The 24,524-nt window shown below is 43.1% G+C and overlaps 1 protein-coding gene across 2 annotated transcripts in view; it reads left to right on the top strand.

Annotated features, from left to right (window-relative positions):
* The window catches only part of LOC126173961 (uncharacterized), a 71,949-nt gene extending 64,211 nt beyond the window's left edge, over positions 1-7,738 (top strand). For both annotated transcript variants that reach the window (XR_007535480.1, XM_049920996.1), the window contains one exon: positions 5,047-7,738. Coding sequence is in view for 1 of the 2 variants with exons in the window: in XM_049920996.1 (XP_049776953.1) it covers positions 5,047-5,160 (114 nt within the window). In the remaining variant the exon portion in view is untranslated. The remainder of the gene's footprint in view (positions 1-5,046) is intronic.
* Positions 7,739-24,524: the final 16,786 nt, after the last annotated feature.

Here is a 24,524-nt window from a genome sequence, read left to right on the forward strand (position 1 = left end):
AATAGTGATCATATTTTCAAATTGTGTCAAAGCCGTATTTCAAGTTTCACTGACACAGACTTCACTGCATTCACGCCAAAATTCTTGGATGCCTGCAGTGTGGAAAGGGACCACAAGATTCTTAGGAGGCTTCAACAGATCTCTCATCTTGTGGCCACTTTGGAATATGGGTTTAACTTCACCATGATGGAGGACCTTGCCTACACGGTCACTGACACCTCCCATAGAAGGTATGAGGGCTATAGGGTAACAAGACAACAGGAAGAGTTTCTTCTGTATCTTAGACAACTATGTCTGCTGTATCTCATAGCTCATTACACGTCTGACATATAAATTTGTATGGAATGTTGTCTGGAGCTCATTCAGTTCATGTTGTATATGGTTAGTGTCACTAATCCAGTAGCTTGGACTTCAAGCATAAATAGTACAGTGTTATTTTGTGCTGGACGGTGATGCAAATCTGCATGCAGGTAGCCATTGGCATGCATCAGCTTCCCTTAGAACTTATTTCCTACTTTGCTGCTAGATTCTCTGCACATCTCCACATCCACTAAAGGAATCACTCTGTTTTTTCACATTTCTATTGTGAACACGTAGCTATTGGGGTTCTCGTCAAATCAGGGTACTTCTGCTTCCCCATGTGACCATATGATGAATGTATTGTCCATGTACCTCAGGCAACAGCGTGGGCACAATGGATTTAGAGCAGTATGTTCGAAAGCTTCCATGAATATGTCAGATGATACAGATGAAAGGGGGACACCCATTACCATTCTGTCTGATCATTAAATTTTAACTGCCAACTAAACTATGTTGATAAAAAGCACAACTGGACAAGCTCACTGATGTCTGGTGATATTTACTCCTGTAGGATGTTGACAGTTGCAGCTAAATGCACATTGGTAAAAAACAGTTTTATGTCAAAGCTGACTGCAAGATGGGTAGCTAGAACTTGCTGTTCACATATAAGCTGGATGAAATGCATCCTTAACAAGACTCCCTGTGGCTAACGAGACTGCATGATTTGTAGGCCAGACATTTTGACAGATAGTGTGTAGGCTAGCTGATCCCATACATGACCAGTCTCAAAGGACACCCTTCATTGTGAACCTTTGATACTCCATATATTCTGTGTGGCACTGGAAGCATTTAAACTTTTCTGTGATGCTCCAGCACATACTAACAGAGGATATTATACAAGGAATTGAAGTGTCACTCTAGAAAACTGCCTCAAGTAGAAGCAGAGAAGATCCAACAAGAAACAGTTAGAATCCTGCAGCATACATAGTCCCTGAAGCAGAATGTCTCACTTGAAGAAAGTCACCCTAAGTGGACAAAGGCAATACTGCAGTAGTATTGGACATAACATTACATGAAGCCAAAATAAATGAGTTGCTGTTTGACTCCATATACAAAGAACTTAAAAATGACTCCACAGAGAACACACTGAGGCAGGCACAAGCCCCTCTGAAGAGTTTGAGTTAATGTTGAAGTAGCTTGGGGGCTCATGTCAAATTCCAGAGCTTCCAATAATATATGGACTGTTAAAGTGTTTCACAAGGCAAGCTGTCCTTGGAGACTGGTTGTCAATGGGATCAACTTGCCATATATTACTGCAAAAATATCTGGCCCACAAACTGAGCAGTCTAGTTGGCCACACGTAGTATAAACATTTCATCCACCTTATATGGGAACAGCAAGTACTATTCATGGATCTTATGGTTAGCTTTGACATAAAATTTTTGTTTACCAATGTGCCCACAGCTGAAACCATAAACACAATGCAGGAGCAAATCCATGAGACATCTGTGTTCTGGTGCAATTGTGTTTATCAACATGTTTTAGTTGGCAGGGCAAATTTTATGAGACAAACAGAATGTAAAGGGCTTCCCCTCTCATGTGTAGCAGCCAACATACACTCCTGGAAATTGAAATAAGAACACCGTGAATTCATTGTCCCAGGAAGGGGAAACTTTATTGACACATTCCTGGGGTCAGATACATCACATGATCACACTGACAGAACCACAGGCACATAGACACAGGCAACAGAGCCTGCACAATGTCGGCACTAGTACAGTGTATATCCACCTTTCGCAGCAATGCAGGCTGCTATTCTCCCATGGAGACGATCGTAGAGATGCTGGATGTAGTCCTGTGGAACGGCTTGCCATGCCATTTCCACCTGGCGCCTCAGTTGGACCAGCGCTCGTGCTGGACGTGCAGACCGCGTGAGACGATGCTTCATCCAGTCCCAAACATGCTCAATGGGGGACAGATCCGGAGATCTTGCTGGCCAGGGTAATTGACTTACACCTTCTAGAGCACGTTGGGTGGCACGGGATACATGCGGACGTGCATTGTCCTGTTGGAACAGCAAGTTCCCTTGCCGGTCTAGGAATGGTAGAACGATGGGTTCGATGATGGTTTGGATGTACCGTGCACTATTCAGTGTCCCCTCGATGATCACCAGTGGTGTACGGCCAGTGTAGGAGATCGCTCCCCACACCATGATGCCGGGTGTTGGCCCTGTGTGCCTCGGTCGTATGCAGTCCTGATTGTGGTGCTCACCTGCACGGCGCCAAACACGCATACGACCATCATTGGCACCAAGGCAGAAGCGACTCTCATCGCTGAAGACGACACGTCTCCATTCGTCCCTCCATTCACGCCTGTCGCGACACCACTGGAGGCGGGCTGCACGATGTTGGGGCGTGAGCGGAAGACGGCCTAACGGTGTGCGGGACCGTAGCCCAGCTTCATGGAGACGGTTGCGAATGGTCCTCGCCGATACCCCAGGAGCAACAGTGTCCCTAATTTGCTGGGAAGTGGCGGTGTGGTCCCCTACGGCACTGCGTAGGATCCTACGGTCTTGGCGTGCATCCGTGCGTCGCTGCGGTCCGGTCCCAGGTCGACGGGCACGTGCACCTTCCGCCGACCACTGGCGACAACATCGATGTACTGTGGAGACCTCACACCCCACGTGTTGAGCAATTCGGCGGTACGTCCACCCAGCCCCCGCATGCCCACTTTACGCCCTCGCTCAAAGTCCGTCAACTGCACATACGGTTCATGTTCACGCTGTCGCGGCATGCTACCAGTGTTAAAGACTGTGATGGAGCTCCGTATGCCATGGCAAACAGGCTGACACTGACGGCGGCGGTGCACAAATGCTGCGCAGCTAGCGCCATTCGACGGCCAACACCGCGGTTCCTGGTGTGTCCGCTGTGCCGTGCGTGTGATCATTGCTTGTACAGCCCTCTCGCAGTGTCCGGAGCAAGTATGGTGGGTCTGACACACCGGTGTCAATGTGTTCTTTTTTCCATTTCCAAGAGTGTATTCATGGAAGCTTTCAAATGACTAAATTCCATGTCACTGCATCTACACTCCTAGCACAATTTCGTAGAAGGCACATTCATCATGTGACTGCTTGAGGAAACAGAACTATGCAAATTTCATGAGCACCTCAACATCTTATATAAGAACAGACATTTTACTCTACAAATGGAAAACAGAGTGGTTCCTTTTCTGGATGTGGGGGTGTACAGAACACCTAACAGTAAACTAAGATGGTCTATAGGAAACGTCCAGGACAGATGAATACTGTGCTATGTATGCTGACAGCCCAAGCTCACTGGATTAGTGATGTTAACCATGTAGACAAGGTTCTACATTGCAGAGGAATTAAACCTATATTCCACAGTGGCCCACAAGATCAGAGATCTATTGAGGCCCACTTAGGATCCTGTGGATGCTCTCCATACTGAGAGACTCTATGGACATTGGTGTGATTGTGGTGAAGTCTACATTGGTCAAACCAGAAGATCCATTAGCATTTGAATGTAGGAGCATGAATGTTACATATGACTGGGAAAGAATAAAAAGTTGGCTGTTCTATCAGTTTTCAAGAACTGTGTGTGCTTGCTCAGCAGCCTTGAATGTAGCAGCAGAAATTAAGAGGGTGCTGAAATAATCAAACACTCTAACAACCTGAACAGGAAGGATGACTAAAAGCTACCTATGGCATGTCTGCCAATGATATCAGCCTGGTGGACCATTTATTTTCACAAACCAGCGCCATTTAACAGCACAAACAATGGCCCTGAGAGAATGGCTGTGTGGTCTTAATGCTTTGCTGCAGGATAAAATTAATCCCTGGACACAAGCTGCTGATTTGCTATTGCCTATCAGAGAGTTGTCCAAATCACTTACTAAAGTAGCATCATACAGCTATGTGACATTGGCAACAGCCATGAACCAAAATAGAATTCATATAAGTGAAGACATTCACCAGTATCCATCAGTGAACTGTCCTGAAGAGGGCTGCAGATAAATCAGTCAAAGCATTGGTAATTTAGTTTCTTTGTTGTTTTATAGTGATGTTGCCTAATACCTAAAATTATTTTATTCAAAGTGTGTGAAATATATTAAATATATGTGAACTACAGGACATGTTCACATGCAGACAGCCATGATAAAAAGCTCCAGTTAAACCCATGGATACTTTGTGTGTATATTACTTACTATCTGAAAAGAAATATTGTGGAAGTAAGAACCAGCAACCTCCTATTAGGGTGAGGTGGTGATATGGAGAGAAAAGGGGAAGGGTGAGATGGGCACAGATAATTGGAGGAAGAAATGGATGGAGAGAGGGAGAGGAGGAAATAGAGAAAGGGAAGATGAGGAGATAGAGGGAAGAGGTAGGAGCAGGTGGGCAGAGAGAAGGGGCAGGGACAGTTGGACGGAAGAGAGTGGGTGGGTGGGTGGGTGGGTGGGTGGGTGGTGGAGGAGGAGGGGGACTAATAGAACTAGAATAAATATGTACTTGGGTATTGTTGGGTACTCATTTTTTATATAAAAAGTCCTTTGTGGCTCCAGAAATATTTCATTATATGCTTAGGAAATGAACTACCCTCATGTTCAAAGTGCTCCATTTATTAAGTTATCTATGGAATTATTGAAGGCATTTACTTTAGTTTCAACATATACTTGATATACTACTAAAATACAGTTGAAATGGCTAATGACAAATTTGTTTCTGTTCAGATTCTGATGTCTCTAAGACGCAATGATGTGACATCTCGACTAGTTCGTCGCAAAACTACAATGATTGATAGAAGAAGCAGCAACAGACGTGTCCCTGATGAAGAAAAACCTTAATTTTTAACAGGCAGACAGTGTTTTCCTTTATTGAATCTCTTCTGTACTTTTGTATGAATTCAGAGTTAGTATTATGACTTTGTGCACCTAAAATAAAATAAACTAAACTAATTTTTTGGGGGGTTCAGTTGTTCTTACACAGTTCTTGTAGAGTCTTATGAACGTACATGAATGTGAAACCTGAATTTTGTAAATAAGCACTGAATTCAATTAAAATCAAAGAAAATTTTTGTAAGATTAGATTAATAGGATGTTTGTACACTTTAAATAGAATTCCCTTTAAAATATTTGAAAAAAATTACCATTGTGTCTAATAAATGTTGGTGAGTTAATTCAGTGTACAATCCAGTTCTCAAGTCAAAGTATAGAAGTATTATGTCATTTATATACATAGCAAACCACACTGCTAGAGATCTAGAACAAGTATTATGTAATAGTTGTGATAGGCATAGTAAAAATGCACTGGTTAGAAAAATATCAAAGAGGAATTAATGAGTACAATAAACTGTGAATATCTGACAGTCTAAATTATTTGAAAACAAAAGGAATAAATCAGTGAATATGATGGACACTGTGATGGGACTGTTATTTGGAACATCCCAAATAATACATTAGACAGTAAAAAATAGTGTTGAAATGTTAACAGAACAGATTAGCTAATCTGATTATCATTAGAAAGTGTCACTAGCATGAAGTTTAACAAGTGAGTGTACTGTATTTAAAAAGACAAAGGACAACTGGAATGATTATGCTGACAAACTCTCCAAGGCAAAATCAAAATGGTATTCAGTGGAAAGCTGTTCCTTTTTACAGCAGAAAGTTGTGTAATTGATAGTGGAAATAAAATGTGTGTTAAATGTTAGATAATGTATCAGTGCATTCTTTTGACACATTAAACTAGTCAAAGAAATATATTAAGAATATTCTTAACTTGTATCAGAAACTGCTCATGTGTGCTGTATTTATTACTGACAGTGATTGTCACCTCATTCAAATAAAGTATCATCATTTTCCGTGGTAATGTGGGACTTGTATTCTGATAGAAAGAAATTCAGCTGCTTACATTGTTCAGATAATCACAAATTGTATGTACAGAAATTGTATTTGTGTTATATTAGTGAAAGTTAGACTATTAATTACAAGTGAAAGTCTCTCACAAAATGGACCATTATATGGTACATTGATTTATTCTGAAAGCTTGGGTTTGCAAATAGCAATATGCTATTGCAGTACCTGTGTTAACATGAATTACAATGTAATGCACTTTCAAAGGAACAGACACTGCAGCAACTACAGCTGTTATGAAAACTACCATCAGCTGTATAATGAAATGTGGTTGCCTATGTGGCTATCAGCGCATGACTCACAGCCAGACCCAAACTGCCATATGTCTTCAACTATACATCTACAACCCGTACTCATACATCCATTATGTATATTTCGTACTCAGTTTGAACAGGCCTTGGAAGGTCCAATGGTACTGACCAGCCGCTGTGTCATCCTCGGCCCACAGGTGTCACTGGATGCGGATATGTAATGGCATGTAGTCAGTACACCGCTCTCCCGGTTGTATGTCAGTCTGAGGCCAGACCGCTACTTCTCAATCAAGTAGCTTCTCAGTTTGGCTCAAAAGGGTAGAGTGCACCCCGCTTGCCAAAAGCACATGGGCGACCAGATGGTGACCTATCCAAGCAAGCACAGCTAGCCCAGCCCAACAGCACTTAAATTCGGTGATCTGACGGGAACTGGTGTTACCCCTATGGCAAGGCCATTGGCATATTTTCATACAGGCACAATAATTTTACTTCAGTCACTTGCCATATGTTTGCAGATAAATACAATATTGCAGTGTCTGTGTTAATCTAAATTATAACGTAAAGTTCCTTTGTACATTCAGGCACATCTAAAGGAACTTTACTTCATAATTCAGATTAACACAGGCACTCCAATATCATATTTATCTGCTGACAGTGGGCAAGCAACATTGAAGTAAATTTGTCTTTCCTGTATGGAAATATACATAATGGATGTAAGAGTACAGGTTGTAGACATAGGGTTGATGACAGGGAAGTGTGGGTCTGGCTGTCGGTTGTGCTTGGATAGCCAAGTAGTAAGGTGACAGCCTGTGAAAAGCACAAATTTTCATCATTCGGTTATACAGCTGATGGTAGTCCATATATGAAACTGTGAATACATTTCATTTAGATAATAAAGTACACTTTTAAATTTATTTCTTCTGTCCATACCCACTTTTTGCCTTATAAATGTTGTAATACTTGTGAAAGCATTTCAAACCTGAGAGTACTACCTGACTCCAAATATCACAAGCAGATAAGGCTGTGAAGTATCTTAAAAAAATAATAATTTCTGTTGGGTGGTTACATAAACTTAATTACAAGCCCAGAAAACTGAATATTAGATTGCACCAAGAAAGATTGAGAAATGTCTGCATAAAAGCTGCACTTAATTTTTGTTTTGTATTCACATGCATAACAACCAATGAAAACCTAATTCCTGTTGGTATCCAAAAACCACTGACATTTAAATACATTGACATGCAAACTTGAAGAATCAGACTTGAAGACTGTTACCAATGAGTTGAAAATAAAAAGTGAGTGACTGATCACTTGAACCAAAGTGTTTAATAACTTAGCTATAGCAATATGACGGCAATGACATAACATAAATGTAAGTGCAATGATAGAATATTCAGGACAATGAAGTAGTGTGTCACTAATCTCCCATATCCTCACCACCCTGTTCGATTTCCAGTAGGCTAAGCAGCTGGCTTAATAACATCCCTTAAATCTGTGGCTACGAGGATGACAGACCTTGGGAGCCAATCTTACCCAGTCCCACATGAGGCAAGGAAGACGTCTTCCTATAGAAGTGCAATATTTCCAATCCAGACCTTTAGTGGTTTGCCAGTTTTAGTGTGGTGTTGGATCAAGAAGTATTCTTCACTCCAGAGCTTCCAGAAGACCTCAGATGTCTCAAGCTTAAATTTCCTTACCAAGTCTGTTGCTTTTGGTAGCCCAAGGCTCATGGGATAGTGTGGTAAGTCTTCCTCCAACAAAGTGAGTTAGGGAACACACTTGTCCTCAGTTTGTGTGAAAAGTATAGTATTAATGGTGGCTTCTGTGTTCACAAATATGATTTGTAAGTCTTTCTCATCCATGCTACAGCACCCTAGCCCTAGCACTAGCACTTTATGGGGGCATTGTCTACTTGAGCCTAACATACATTCCCACCATCCTCCCCACTAAGACATTGTGGTTCCCACCATCCTCCCCACTAAGACATTGTGGTATTATAAATTTCCATGTGATACAATGTAATACTTAGTGATGCCTGCTTTTGAGTGTAGGTGCCCAATGAATAAATTCTAGAAACTTCAGTCAGCTTGTCTGGTTTCACTAAGCTGGTAATGGAGCTTCTGCCTGTTGTCATGAAACAAACACTCGTAATTCAAGATGGTGTAGATTGAGATGTATGTACATGATTAGAAGTTTGCAGAAGTGATGGTTTCCTTATAGAATAAGGGGATGCCATTCTTAGAGACTGTCATGTTGTTCACGACCTCTAAAATGTAATAGGCCACTATCTAAATATGGGTAGCAGCATTTTATCTTTGATGTGCTAGGAAGCGATAGGACTTTGCTTAAAGCGATGATTTCTCATGACAAGTATTGCTGCACGGTCTTAATCCAACAAAAACGAGCCTATGCTATCCCTTCTGCAGTGAACTCTTCGCAAGTGTCTGTTTTCTGAAGTTCCCCTTTGAAGCAGAGAAGGTAAGCAATGGTTTGTAATAGTTTCCAGTAAGAGCTGAATCTATTAACGTCCATAATTGGTTGTGGAGTCTGAATGAGGAAAGTCTGAGGAGATCTATCTAACTTCCGATAATGTTCTAGGTGCAACACGTGTGATAATTGCTCGTCCATAAATTAGTAGGTTGTGATAGCCATGGTCGTCCATTTCACCACACGTCCAATATTCACGTCGTCTGAGGTGTCGATCCTCTTAGTGTTTGCAGTTCTGTGACCCTGTGCAAGCAAATGTTTTCCAAGTGGCAAGATCATACTTGATCCACCCACGTGTTATGACACAATCAGTCACAATGTCGCTCTGTTTAGATTAGAGGTTATGACCTTATGATAGTAATGTAGTAGCCGGGTCCCCCTCAATGCTGCTAACAGTCCTAGCCAAGGAAGTGTTATTTTCTTCACGGGCACTAATCTACTCTTACTACACATTAATTTGGAATTTCATCGGCGGAAATAAAATATACGACAGCACTATATACTGTCTCAGATGCATCACAGGAAACATGAATACAGGAGCTCTCGATCTGACAGTTGCAGCCACCTTGGAAGAATAATATTATTATAGCTCAGGAAGGTTTGTCATCCAAGTACGACATCTGATAGGTAGGTTGTGAGGCAGGGCTTTGTCGTAACCTAGCCTGAGCAACAGTGTGTCTTCAAACAGAATTTTTCCTACGATGATGGATACTGGTGTTACTAATCCCAGAGGGTCAAAAAGATCTGCTGTTGCTCGTAGTAAATTTCCTTTTGTTGCAGCCGTCTCTGAAAGTTTTTCAGTGACTTCTTGCTGACTCACTGAGACTGTATCTTCTTCCGAATTTCATATCATCCCTAGAACTGAGACTTTCGTTTGTCTCTCTCCTCCTTCCACCTTAAATCCAATGCGAAGTCTGCTACCGTTGTCACAAATCGAAACATTACAGCTACACTGATAGCTCATCTATGTACCGAACACCTCGTAACAGTGGAAATAGTGCACGAACGCAAGAAGTGGACAATTGCATAGTTATACGCGCATTAGGCTACTCGCACGACATTGAACGACATCTCAGATCAGAGACTCTGTCGAATATGCCAATAACAGGAACTTAGTGATAGCTGTAACATAAATGCTAGGTCAGTATATGGCACTCTGTACCCACCGTCATTTGTTTTGTCAAAGTACAGGAGGTGCTAAATGAACACAGCCTCTACATCGCCAACCATTCCGAATCGGCCACCCACCTAGTAGCGCCATCAGGTGCTAGCAGCAGGGTTGACATAACAATTGAAATTGCAAATGCCATTTATAACGAAGTGGGAGGTCATGGATGGTGCTACTCACAGACACCCACATATACGTAGGACAGACATCAGAGACTGTTATTTCATAAGGCGGACTGGGCAAAACTAAGACAAATGATTGAGCCCTGCCCCTACATGCAGTTGAGGGGTCAGTGGATTATTAAGTGCAAGTTTTGGCTGACTTACTACAAAAAGCACAAAGGGTTGCAGTTCCGACCGGTTACACAGGACACAAGCTAAACATACCACGGACTAGAAGATAAACAAGGTTGTGCAAAGAAGCAAGGAACAAACGGAAATGGTATCAAAGAGCGACAACAGCAAGGGACAGAGATGTGAAGCTCACACAGTTCAGGGAAGCAGAACAACGCTACAAACAATAGTCATAAAAAACACGACAAGAACATTGGAACACGCACGTGCAGAAACAGCTCCAAACCAACATTTGGGGGGGGGGGGGGAGGAGATCCTTCAAAATAGAAGCAGAGCATCTGAAGACGTCACTTGTCTTAACAACGATGAGACGAGATGACGGTACCGTAAGAAGGATGGAGACGTTCTGCGGGATTCCTACTAACAAACCCCTTCCAGATGACGAGCAATGGCCGGAAGAACAGATTCATATTTGACAGCGAATCTTAATGAACTGTTGCAATGAAAATGGTGCAGTCATTATTCCTTTTGCATGTGAGGAGGTCGCGCTTGCGACCGCCAAACTAAAAAACAGAAAAGCCGCCGGGCCAGATGTTATCCACTCCGAGACACTGGAAACTGTCGTTCCACAGATTGTTCCATACCTGACGGATCTAGTCAACGAAGCGCTACGGTTGGGATGGGTACCTGCGGCCTGGAAAACAGCAAATATCGACATAATTTAAAAAATCAGAGGAAAAGGATCCCTCAGATCCAAAAACGTATAGGCCTTTATGGTTAATGAAAACCTTAGCCGAGGTCCAGGAGCGACTTCTGTGTTATCGCTTGCAATCGCACAGGGAGCTCCCTGGCCCTAGTCCACACCAATTGGGCTTCAGGGCGGGAAATTGTATAGACGAGACACGAAATAAGGTACTACCCATCGTTAATAACACATGAAGCAAATACGCAGTTGCTATTCTTCTACATTTCGGGTGCATTTGATAATCTCTTGTGGCTCGCAATGTTTGACTCAAAGAGATGCAGATACCTAAGGCCCTCTACGATAGCCTTTCGAACCACTGTAGAAACAGGGTGGGAGAATGGCGCGCTGGATGTCAGAAATTGATTACAAGAATCACCAAAAGGTTGTCCGCAAGGATCAATCTGCGGCCTTGTCTTCTGAGATATTGCCCCTCATGCATCAAATGGATGTGGGTAACCATGGGAACAGGACGATAGCATACGCAGTTGACCTCCTGATGGTGGTCTCAGCGGACTCAAGAGCGCAACTCGACCACCGGTCAACACAGCTACTCACAAGCATCAGCCAATGACGCAAACATAGTAAACTTCAGAGGGCACTACACAAAACAGTTTTATACGACTGAAAGGAACGCTACAAAGGAATCGAACCACAAAACTACACGACATTAGCGTACGCAGATATCTTTGTGTCCAATTTGACGAACGACTGTCCTTTGACGAACACATCTACATCTATCTGCATCTACATGGATACTCTGCAAATCACGTTTAAGTGCCTGGCAGAGGGTTCACCGAACCACCTTCACAATTCTCTATTATTCCAATCTCGTATAGCGCGCAGAAAGAATGAACACCTACAGGGTGTTTCAAAAATGACCGGTATATTTGAAAGGGCAATAAAAACTAAACGAGCAGCGATAGAAATACACCGTTTGTTGCAATATGCTTGGGACAACAGTACATTTTCAGGCGGACAAACTTTCGAAATTACAGTAGTTACAATTTTCAACAACAGATGGCACTGCAAGTGATGTGAAAGATATAGAAGACAACGCAGTCTGTGGGTGCGCCGTTCTGTACGTCGTCTTTCTGCTGTAAGCGTGTGCTGTTCACAACGTGCAAGTGTGCTGTAGACAACATGGTTTATTCCTTAGAACAGAGGATTTTTCTGGTGTTGGAATTCCACCGCCTAGAACACAGTGTTGTTGCAACAAGACGAAGTTTTCAACGGAGGTTTAATGTAACCAAAGGACCGAAAAGCGATACAATAAAGGATCTGTTTGAAAAATTTCAACGGACTGGGAATGTGTCGGATGAACGTGCTGAAAAGGTAGGGCGACCGCGTATGGCAACCACAGAGGGCAACGCGCAGCTAGTGCAGCAGGTGATCCAACAGCGGCCTCGGGTTTCCGTTCGCCGTGTTGCAGCTGCGGTCCAAATGATGCCAACGTCCATGTATCGTCTCATGCGCCAGAGTTTACACCTCTATCCATACAAAATTCAAACGCGGCAACCCCTCAGCGCCGCTACCATTGCTGCACGAGAGACATTCGCTAACGATATAGTGCACAGGATTGATGATGGCGATATGCATGTGGGCAGCATTTGGTTTACTGACGAAGCTTATTTTTACCTGGACGGCTTCGTCAATAAACAGAACTGGCGCATATGGGGAACCGAAAAGCCCCATGTTGCAGTCCCATCGTCCCTGCATCCTCAAAAAGTACTGGTCTGGGCCGCCATTTCTTCCAAAGGAATCATTGACCCATTTTTCAGATCCGAAACGATTACTGCATCACGCTATCTGGACATTCTTCGTGAATTTGTGACGGTACAAACTGCCTTAGACGACACTGCGAACACCTCGTGGTTTATGCAAGATGGTGCCCGGCCACATCGCACGGCCGACGTCTTTAATTTCCTGAATGAATATTTCGATGATCGTGTGATTGCTTTGGCCTATCCGAAACATACAGGAGGCGGCGTGGATTGGCCTCCCTATTCGCCAGACATGAACCCCTGTGACTTCTTTCTGTGGGGACACTTGAAAGACCAGGTGTACCGCCAGAATCCAGAAACAATTGAACAGCTGAAGCAGTACATCTCATCTGCATGTGAAGCCATTCCGCCAGACACGTTGTCAAAGGTTTCGGGTAATTTCATTCAGAGACTACGCCATATTATTGCTACGCATGGTGGATATGTGGAAAATATCGTACTATAGAGTTTCCCAGACCGCAGCGCCATCTCTTGTTGAAAATTGTAACTACTGTAATTTCGAAAGTTTGTCTGCCTGAAAATGTACTGTTGTCCCAAGCATATTGCAACAAACGGTGTATTTCTATCGCTGCTCGTTTAGGTTTTATTGCCGTTTCAAATATACCGGTCATTTTTGAAACACCCTGTGTATCTTTCCGTACGAGCTCTGATTTCCCTTATTTTATCTTGGTGATCGTTCCTCCCTATGTAGATCGGTGTCAACAAAATATTTCCGCATTCGGAGGAGAAAGTTGGTGATTGGAATTTCGTAAGGAGATTCTGTCGTAACGAAAAACACCTTTCTTTTAATGACGTCCAGCTCAAATCCTGTATCATTTCTGTGACACTCTCTCCCATATTTCACGATAATACAAAACGTGCTGTGCTGCCTTTCTCTGACCTTTTCCGATGTACTCCGTCAGTCTTATCTGGTAAGGATCCCACACCACGCAACAGTATTCCACAAGAGGACGGACAAGCGTAGTGTAGGCAGTCTCCTTAGTAGATCTGTTACATTTTCTAAGTGTCCTGCCAATAAAACGCAGTCTTTGGTTAGCCTCCCCCACAACATTTTCTATGTGTTCCTTCCAATTTAAGTTGATCGTAACTGTAATACCTAGGTATTTAGTTGAATTTACTGTTTTTAGATTAGACTGATTTATCGTGTAACCGAAGTTTAACGAATTCCTTCTAGTATTCATGTGGAAGACCTCACACTTTGTTATTTAGCATCAACTGCCAATTCAAATATCTTTTCTAAATCGTTGCAGTTTGCTTTGATCTTCTGATGACTTTATTAGTCGATAAACGACAGCGTCATCTGCAAAGAACAGCAAAGGGCCTATAACAGTGCCTTGGGGAACGCCAGAAATGACTTCTGTTTTACTCGATGACTTTCCGTTAATTACTACGAAGTGTGACCTCTCTGACAGGAAATCACAAATCAAGTCACATAACTGAGACGACATTCCATAAGCACGCAATTTCACTACGAGCCGCATGTGTGAAAGTGTCAAAAGCCTTCCAGAAATTCAAAAATACGGAATCGATCTGAAATCCCTTGTCATCAGAACAACGACTGACACGGCTGTCAAGATCATGCACAATTTGGCCAGACTGAACATAAAACACTTCAGGTTACCATTACACACATTGAGAACTGACTATTGTGCGCTCTTTGGGTCTCTGTCAGTTTCCAAGCCAGTGAATGGGCCCCACCGAGTATGTCTGGTGACAAATAGGGATATCGTGTGGCGAGGTCAGAGAAGTGCCCTTTTAAGACTGTCAGGAGCTTTCAACACCACGTCAGTGGAATCACTCTGCTTGATGCCTGGATTCTTACCTAAGGAAATAACCATTCGGGTTCGGGCTGCAATGTACTGGTTGAGGAGTGAGAGACAGGATTAGGTAATCGAGGGTACCGGACAGGACGTCACCGAGAAGCGCCAACTTGTTAAATGACGGGCGGATATTTGGCAAAGGGAATGTAAGAAAAGCCGCGAGGACCGTAGGGTGTTTCATTTCTTCCCGGACATCAGGGAACGTCTGATACTGAACCATGTCAATTCCAGCCGTGGTATGGTTCACTTTCTGACAGATCACGGCACTTACCTTCTGCACTTCACCGCGTAGGTAGCGACCAGAATGCTGATCGTACACTTGGGGAACATGCATACCGAAAACTGTCACCAATAGGGAGAACCACACCAGACACCGACTTGGTGCGACAATGACGTGATACAGGCAACAAGAGACAAAGACGACTGAGAGATAATAAATAAAATCGCTGATGATGTCTCAAGGACATTAAATGACGAAAACAGACACGGCCGTATAAAGAACACTGCAACACACACGAAACACGTAAGACAGCAATTCCAATTCGTACACCAACACAGACAGCAGTACCGAAACACCATTCACTCAAACAGCGAACACTTACACCAATACGTACCCAGGCGACCTCACACTGCAACTAGAATAATTAAATCGTATTAGGATAAGCAGTGAAATGCAATCAACCCTGTAAACCCTTTGTAGCTTGAGGATAAACAGCAGGTATATCCATCCCGCGGTCATTATACCACTGTTGGGATGTAACGATTATAACTGAACACTGAGTATATAAGCAACATTGTAGGTAAAATTCAAAACACATAATATTAGAACTGACGGTTAATTAGTAACAGCAAGGAATTATACTCAAACACCACTGAGCTTTCCGCAATGTGCATAATAGTTAAAGTGTTTTTGTAAATAATGTTTTGAAATATTAATCCATAAATTAAACTATAGCGAGCCGGGACTGCAAGGCTCGAAGTAGTTCCGAGGCTTTCAGACCAGGCTGACTCTGACAGAATAACATTTCTCTCTGTCTTTTTACCAAGTCTTTCCAATCACCTGTCACCAATTCAACTTCAAATTTAAATATGTTTTGAGTGTTTCTTTAAATTTCTAATGTACTTTTAATTTATTATTACTTCCGCTGTAATTATTGAAAACAATAATTGCTGTTTGTAATATTGAATGTTTTGTAATCTACACGAAAAGCTGTAAAATGAACGACCTGCTATAAAATGTAAAGCAACAGGTCTGTAAATGAGCAATAAATCAAATTCAAATTGCAAATTCCTTCCATCTTCCAAATTACGGATAATTGTTTCGAACTAAACGCACACTAAGACAGTGGTAATTTTATTTTCTTCATTAGCGAAAATAGTTCATAATATAGCGTGAGTAGACAGCCTTCTGATTCAGTTCCTGGAGCAGTCATCCATGTACATGTTCTGATGCAGTAAGGCAGCAGCTATACGGAACTGGGTCTGCTAGTCCAGCATGGTAGCTGAAGGCAGAAACGGGCTGCATGCGAGGCCGAACCGATAAATTGTCCTTTGTTTTGGATTAGTTGGAGTTGATCTTGTACCAGAAGAATCTAGTAAGATGCTTATCGTCAGGGTATATAGAGTGCTGCAGAAAGGGTTTCATAATTTCACAATGACCGCAAAGTGTCACTGACGGAATATTAAAAGAATCACAATCACTTCAGAAAACGAGATAGGCCTGATTTACAAAGTGTCATTAAGAGAGGGTACGCCTTGCTCGGGAAAGAATCCTATCCTAGAGAAGACTATTCGCCATGTTGTGCTCCTGTCTCTCTCGCTTGACCAGTGATGAGGCAAAAAAAATGAGTCACTTTATTTTTATCTGTTTATCTTCCACTGTTTGATCATCTTTGTGTCATTTATTTCAATGTGTTCTTTTAAAATAAGCTGAACTCTTCCACTACTACAATGGGGCCTGTGATTTGGTTTCCTCTTTGGTCGATACTAATAGCGCACAAGAACTTCTTTCATGTTCGTTGTCTTCTCCTCCGCATAGAAGAAGACAACTGAACTGAGGATAAACACTGATGAGCCAAAACATTATGATCATAGCTTGTTTGTCCGTCTTTGGAACGAAATACGTCACTGATTCTGTGTATCAGGACTCCGACAGTTTGTTGGTAGGTTTGTGGAGGTATGTGGTGTTAAATGTCTACTCACAGGTCATGTAATTCGCGTAAATAACGCGTATCGATGGCGTCCGACAGCGACCCAGATGGGTTCTATAGGGTTTACATCAGGTGAATTTGGTCGCCGATAAATCAACATGAGCTCACTATAATGCTCCTCAAACCACTGCAGCACGGATCTCGTAATTGACGATGTCGTAGGGTCAACATGTGAACACATAGGGATGGTCTGCTGCGAAGCTCCTTGTTCAACAATGTACTATGAACGGTGTGCTCCGAAACACTTTTGCGTGCACCAGCATTGTGCTCTTTCGGCAGAGATGCCAGAGATCACCATGTATCCGACTTACCATAGCAGACAAGCCTCCGAACCACACGATCTTTGAAGAGTTGTGGAAGTCCAACCATTTAGCATCTAGTGGTAGTTTCACTGTCATTCTACAGTACCTGCTTGATTAGCGAAAATAGTTCATAATATAGCGAGAGTAGACAGCCTTCTGATTCAGTTCCTGGAGGAGTCATTCCAGTTGTGCGACTGGATTCGTGATTTCCTGTCAGGAAGGTCGCAGTTCGTAGTAATAGACGGCAAATCATCGAGTAAACTGAAGTGATATCAGGTGTTCCCCAGGGAAGCGTCCTGGGACCTCTGCTGTTGCTGATCTATGTAAATGACCTGGGTGACAATCTGAGCAGTTCTCTTAGGTTGTTCGCAGATAATGCTGTAACTTACCGTCTAGTAAGGTCATCCGGAGATCAATATCAGTTGCAAAGCGATTTAGAAAAGATTGCTGTATGGTGTGGCAGGTGGCAGTTGACGCTAAATAACGAAAAGTGTGAGGTGATCCACATGAGTTCCAAAAGAAATCCGTTGGAATTCGATTACTCGATAAATAGTACAATTGTCAAGGCTGTCAATTCAACTAAGTACCTGGGTGTTAAAATTACGAACAACTTCAGTTGGAAAGACCACATAGATAATATTGTGGGGAAGGCGAGCCAAAGGATGCGTTTCATTGGCAGGACACTTAGAAGATGCAACAAGTCCACTAAAGAGACAGCTTACACTACACTCGTTCGTCCTCTGTTAGAATATTTCTGCGCTGTGTGGGATCCTTACCTGGTGGGATTGACGGAGGACATCGAAAGGGTGCAAAAAAGGGCAGCTCGTTTTGTATTATCACGTAATAGAGGAGAGAGTGTGGCAGATATGATACGCGAGATGGGATGGAAGTCATTAAAGAAAAGACGTTTTTCGTCGCGGCGAGATCTATTTACGAAATTTCAGTCACCAACTTTCTCTTCCGAATGCGAAAATATTTTGTTGAGCCCAACCTACATAGGTATGAATGATCATCAAAATAAAATAAGAGAAATGAGAGCTCGAACAGAAAAGTTTAGGTGTTCGTTTTTCCCGCGCGCTGTTCGGGAGTGGAATGGTAGAGAGATGGTATGATTGTGGTTCGATGAACCCTCTGCCAAGCACTTAAATGTGAATGGCAGAGTAATCATGTAGATGTAGATGTACCTTTTTCCATAGATGCTCGCGAAAGTAGCACGTGAACATAAGACCAGCTTCGTCGTCTTCGAGATACTCGTTCACAGGCTCCGTGTAAAAATAATCTGGCCATTGTCAAGGTCGTTTATGTCAATGGATTTCCCCATTTGCAGCCCATATCTTCGCCATGGTAATCCCCCGTCTGGGTCTGCTCCGCTTACAGTACTTTTGTTAGCGCGCCACATGACCGCAACGCCACCAGGCGGTGTCCAACGTCGCGGTGGGCAGTGGTCATAATGTTTTGGCTTATCAGTGTTGGTAGATATATTAATTTGCACATAAGGTACGGTCTGCCAACTGTCTACTCGGAAATGTTCGATGGAATATGTTGTTGTTGTTGTCTTCAGTCCTGAGACTGGTTTGATGCAGCTCTCCATGCTACTCTATCCTGTGCAAGCTTCTTCATCTACCAGTACTTACTGCAACCTACATCCTTCTGAATCTGCTTAGTGTATTCATCTCTTGGTCTCCCTCTACGATTTTTACCCTCCACGCTGCCCTCCTATGCTAAACTTGTGATCCCTTGATGCCTCAGAACATGTTCTACCAACCGGTCCCTTCTTCTTGTCAAGTTGTGCCACAAACTTCTCTTCTCCCCAATTCTATTCAATATCTCCTCATTAGTTATGTGATCTACCCATCTAATCTTCAGCATTCTTCTGTAGCACCACATTTCGAAAGCTTCTATTCTCTTCTTGTCCAAACTATTTATCGTCCATGTTTCACTTCCATACATGGCTACACTCCATACAAATACTTTCAGAAACGACATTTAAATCTATACTCGATGTTAACAAATTTCTCTTCTTCAGAAACGCTTTCCTTCCCATTGTCAGTCTACATTTTATATCCTCTCTACTTCGACCATCATCAGTTATTTCGCTCCCCAAATAGCAAAACTCCTTTACTACTTTAAGTGTCTCATTTCCTAATCTAATTCCCTCAGCATCACCCAACTTAATTCGACTACATTACATTATCCTCGTTTTGCTTTTGTTGATGTTCATCTTATATCCTCCCTTCAAGACACTATCCATTCCGTTCAACTGCTCTTCCAAGTCCTTTGCTTTCTCTGACAGAATTACAATGTCATCGGCGAACCTCAAAGTTTTTATTTCTTCTCCATGGATTTTAATACCTACTCCGAATTTTTCTTTTGTTTCCTTCACTGCTTGCGCAATGTACAGATTGAATAACATAGGGGAGAGACTACAACTCTGTCTCACTCCCTTCCCAACCACTGCTTCCCTTTCATGCCCCTCAACTTTTATAACTGCCATTTGGTTTCTATACAAATTGTAAATAGCATTTCGCTCCCTATATTTTACCCCTGCCACCTTCAGAATTTGAAAGAGAGTATTCCAGTCAACATTATCAAAAGCTTTCTCTAAGTCTACAAATGCTAGAAATGTAGGTTTGCCTTCCTTAATCTATTTTCTAAGATAAGTCGTAGGGTCAGTATTGCCTCACGTGTTCCAACATTTCTGCGGAATCCGAACTGATCTTCGCCGAGGTCGGCTTCTACCAGTTTTTCCATTCATCTGTAAAGAATTCGCGTTAGTATTTTGCAGCTGTGACTTATTAAGCTGATAGTTCGGTAATTTTCACATCTGTCAACACCTGCTTTCTTCAGGATTGGGATTATTATATTCTTCTTGAAGTCTGAGGGTATTTCGCCTGTCTCATACATATTGCTCACCAGATGGTAGAGTTTTGTCAGGACTGGCTCTCCCAAGGCCGTCAGTAGTTCCAATGGGATGTTGTCTACTTCCGGGGCCTTGTTTCGACTCAGGTCTTTCAGTGCTCTGTCAAACTCGTCACGCAGTATAGTATCTCCCATTTCATCTTCATCTACATCCTCTTCCATTTCCATAATATTGTCCTCAAGTACATCGCCCTTGTATAGACCCTCTAAATACTCCTTCCAACTTTCTGCTTTCCCTTCTTTGCTTAGAACTGGGTTTCCATCTGAGCTCTTGATATTCATACAAGAGGCTCTCTTTTCTCCAAAGGTCTCTTTAATTTTCCTGTAGGCAGTGTCTATCTTACCCCTAGTGAGATAAGCCTCTACATCCTTACATTTGTCCTCTAGCCATCCCTGCTTAGCCATTTTGCACTTCCTGTCGATCTCATTTTTGAGACGTTTGTATTCCCTTTTGCCTGCTTCATTTACTGCATTTTTATATTTTCTCCTTTCATCAATTAAATTCAATATTTCCTCTGTTACCCAAGGATTTCTATTAGCCCTCGTCTTTTTACCTACTTGATCCTCTGCTGCCTTCACTACTTCATCCCTCAGAGCTGCCCATTCTTCATCTACTGTTTTTTTCCCCCATTCCTGTCAATTGTTCCCTTATGCTCTCCCTGAAACTCTGTACAACCTCTGGTTTAGTCAGTTTATCCACGTCCCATCTCCTTAAAGTCCCACCTTTTTGCAGTTTCTTCAGTTTTGATCTACAGTTCATAACCAATAGATTGTGGTCAGGGTCCACATCTGCCCCTGGAAATGTCTTACAATTTAAAACCTGGTTCCTATATCTCTGTCTTACCATTATATAATCTATCTGATACTTTCTAGTATCTCCAGGATTCTTCCATGTATACAACCTTCTTTTATGATTCTTGAACCAAGTGTTAGCTATGATTAAGTTATGCTCTGTGCAAAATTCTACCAGACGGCTTCCTCTTTCATTTCTCTCCCCCAATCCATATTCACCCACTATGTTTCCTTCTCTCCCTTTTCCTACTCTTGAATTCCAGTCACCCATGACTATTAAATATTCGTCTCCCTTCACTACTTGAATAATTTCTTTTATCTCATCATACATTTCATCAATTTCTTCATCATCTGGAGAACTAGTTGGCATATAAACTTCTACTACTGTAGTAGGCATGGGCTTCGTGTCTATCTTGGCCACAATAATGCGTTCACTATGCTGTTGGTAGTAGCTTACCCACACTCCTATTTTTTTATTCATTATTAAACCTACTCCTGCATTACCCCTATTTGATTTTGTATTTATAACCCTGTATTCACCTGACCAAATGTCTTGTTCCTCCTGCCACCGAACTTCACTAATTCCCACTATATCTAACTTGAACCTATCCATTTCCATTTTTAAATTTTCTAACCTACCTGCCCGATTAAGGGATCTGACATTCCACGCTCCGATCCGTAGAACGCCAGTTTTCTTTATCCTGATAACGATGTCATCCTGAGTAGTCCCCGCCCGGAGATCCGAATGGGGGACTATTTTACCTCCAGAATATTTTGCCCAAGAGGACGCCATCATCATTTAACCATACAGTAAAGCTGCATGCCCTCGGGAAAAATTACGGCTGTAGTTTCCCCTTGCTCTCAGCCGTTCGCAGTACCAGCACAGCAAGGCCGTTTTGGTTATTGTTACAAGGCCAGATCAGTCAATCATCCAGACTGTTGCCCCTGCAACTACTGAAAAGGCTGCTGCCCCTCTTCAGGAACCACATGTTTGTCTGGCCTCTCAACAGATACCCCTCCGTTTTGGTTGCACCTACGGTACGGCCATCCGTATCGCTGAGGCACGCAAGCCTCCCCACCAACGGCAAGGTCCATGGCTCATGGGGGTAGGCGATGGAATATAAACATTAAATATTACAGAATATAAACATTAAATATTACAGAATTAACTTCTAGCAACGATACTGGTGAAAAGGACAAATACGTGCGAAAGAAACGTAGCTTTATCTTAACTCTGGCACTCAGCTAGGATCCTGAGAGCTTTTCATCAGTACAGATATACACAGAGGTGACAAAGGCCATGGGATAGCGACATGCACATATACAGATGGCGGTAGTATCGCATACACTAAGTATAAAAGTGCTGTGCTTTGGTGGAGTTGTCATTTGTACTCAGGTGATGCATGTGAAAAGGTATCTGACATGATTATGGTCGTACGATGGGAATTAACAGATTTTGAAGGCGGAATTGTAGTTGGAGCATTCCATTTCGGAAATACACTAATACACATAAATTAAGGATAATTGCGGAATATGGTGCCACACAACGTGGAACTACACAAAACTGGCGCTAATAGCATAGGCACATAGGGAAGACACACGACACAGATCTGTAAGTCCACGGTATTGGTGATAAGTTGAGAAAACCGTCCCGAAACACATGTGCTGCAAAACGCCACTGTTTCCTGCGCATGTACCCCGGACATAAATATGGGATATGATCACCATGCACACGTACACAGGCCGCACAACGGGTCGGCATACTCTGGATCAGGTGGTCGAGCAGCTGCTGGGATATAGCCTCCCATTCTTCCACCAGTGCCTGTCGGAGCTCCTGAAGTGTCGTAGGTGTTTGAAGACGTGCAGCGATACGTCGACCGAGAGCATCCTACGTGTTCGATAGGGTTTAGCTCTGGAGAACAGGCAGGCCACTCCACTCGTCAGATATCTTCTGTTTCAAGGTACTCCTCCATGTTGGCAGCCCGGTGGGGCCATGCGTTAGCATCCATCAGTAGGAAGGTGGGACCCACTGCACCTCTGAAAAGGCGGACATAATGGTGCAAAATGACGTCCCAATACACCTGACCTGTTACAGTTCCTCTGCCAAAGACATGCAGGGGTGTACGTGCACCAATCATAATTCCACCCCACCCCACACCATCAAACCACGACCTCCCTTTCAAGGACATTAAGGGATTGGTATCTGGTTCCTGGTTCACGCCAGATGAAAACCCGGCGAGAATCACTGTTCAGACTATACCTGGACTCGTCCGTGAACATAATCTGGGACCACTGTCCCAATGCCCATGTACTGTGTTCTTGACTGCATGCTTTACGGGCTCTACTGTGACCAGGGGTCAGTGGAATACACATTGAAGGTCTCTGGGCGAATAAACCATGACTGTTCAGTCGTCTGTAGACTGTGTGTCTGGAGACAACTGTTCCAGTGGCTGCGGTAAGGTCACGAGCAAGGCTACCTGCAGTACTCCGTGGCTGTCTGCGGGCACTGATGATGAGATATCGGTCTTCTTGTGGTATTGTAAACTGTGGACGTCCCGTACTGTAGCGCCTGGACACGTTTCCTGTCTGCTGGAATCGTTGCCATAATCTTGAGTTCACACTTTGTGGCACACGGAGGGCCCGTGCTGTGACCTGTTGTGTTTGACCAGCCTCCAGTCGCTCTAGTATTCTATCCCTCATAACGTCATCAGTATGTGTTCTTTGAGCCATTTTCAACACACAGTCACCATTAAGACGTCTGAAAACGTCTGCACACTTACTTGCTGCACCGTACTCTGACATGCACCAATACACCTCTGCATATATGGACCGCTGCCATCGCCACCGTGCGACGAACGCAGGTCAGAAGCACCGCATGGTCATAGCACGAGGTGATTTGAACCCGCAAACCGCCCACCAGGGCGTTGTTTCATCATGTATCAGCATTATCCTTAATTTATGAGCATGAGTGCAGTTAAGGACTTCAGTTTTCCGAAATTCGAAGTGTCAAGTCTGTGCCAAGAATAGCAAATTTCAGGCGTTGCCTCTCACCACGGACAACACACAGTGGTCGATGGCCTTCACTTAATGACCGAGAGCAGCGACGTTTGCGTACAGTTGATAGTGCTAACAGACAAGTGACACTAAGTGAAATAACCACAGAAAACAATGTGGGACGTACGACGAACGAATCTGTTGGAACACTGCGGCAAAATCTGACTTTAATGGGCTGTGGCTGGGTCCTAGTCCAAACTGAATCGATTATTGACTGGAAATGGTTATTTTAGGCTACTTGGAGACCATTTACAGCCATTTGCGATGGAATTTTTATGGATGACAATGCGCAATGTCACTGAGCGACAATTTCCGCGATTGGTTTGAAGAACATTCTGCACAATTCGAGCGAATGATTTAGCCACCCAGATCAGCCGATATGAATCTAATTGAACATTTACGGGACATAACCGAGAGGTCAGTTCGTGCACAAAATCTTGCACCGGCACAGTTTCGCAATTATGGATGGCTATAGAG

Source organism: Schistocerca cancellata, chromosome 1, assembly GCF_023864275.1.
Source record: "Schistocerca cancellata isolate TAMUIC-IGC-003103 chromosome 1, iqSchCanc2.1, whole genome shotgun sequence".
In the NCBI taxonomy this organism is placed as follows: domain Eukaryota; kingdom Metazoa; phylum Arthropoda; class Insecta; order Orthoptera; family Acrididae; genus Schistocerca; species Schistocerca cancellata.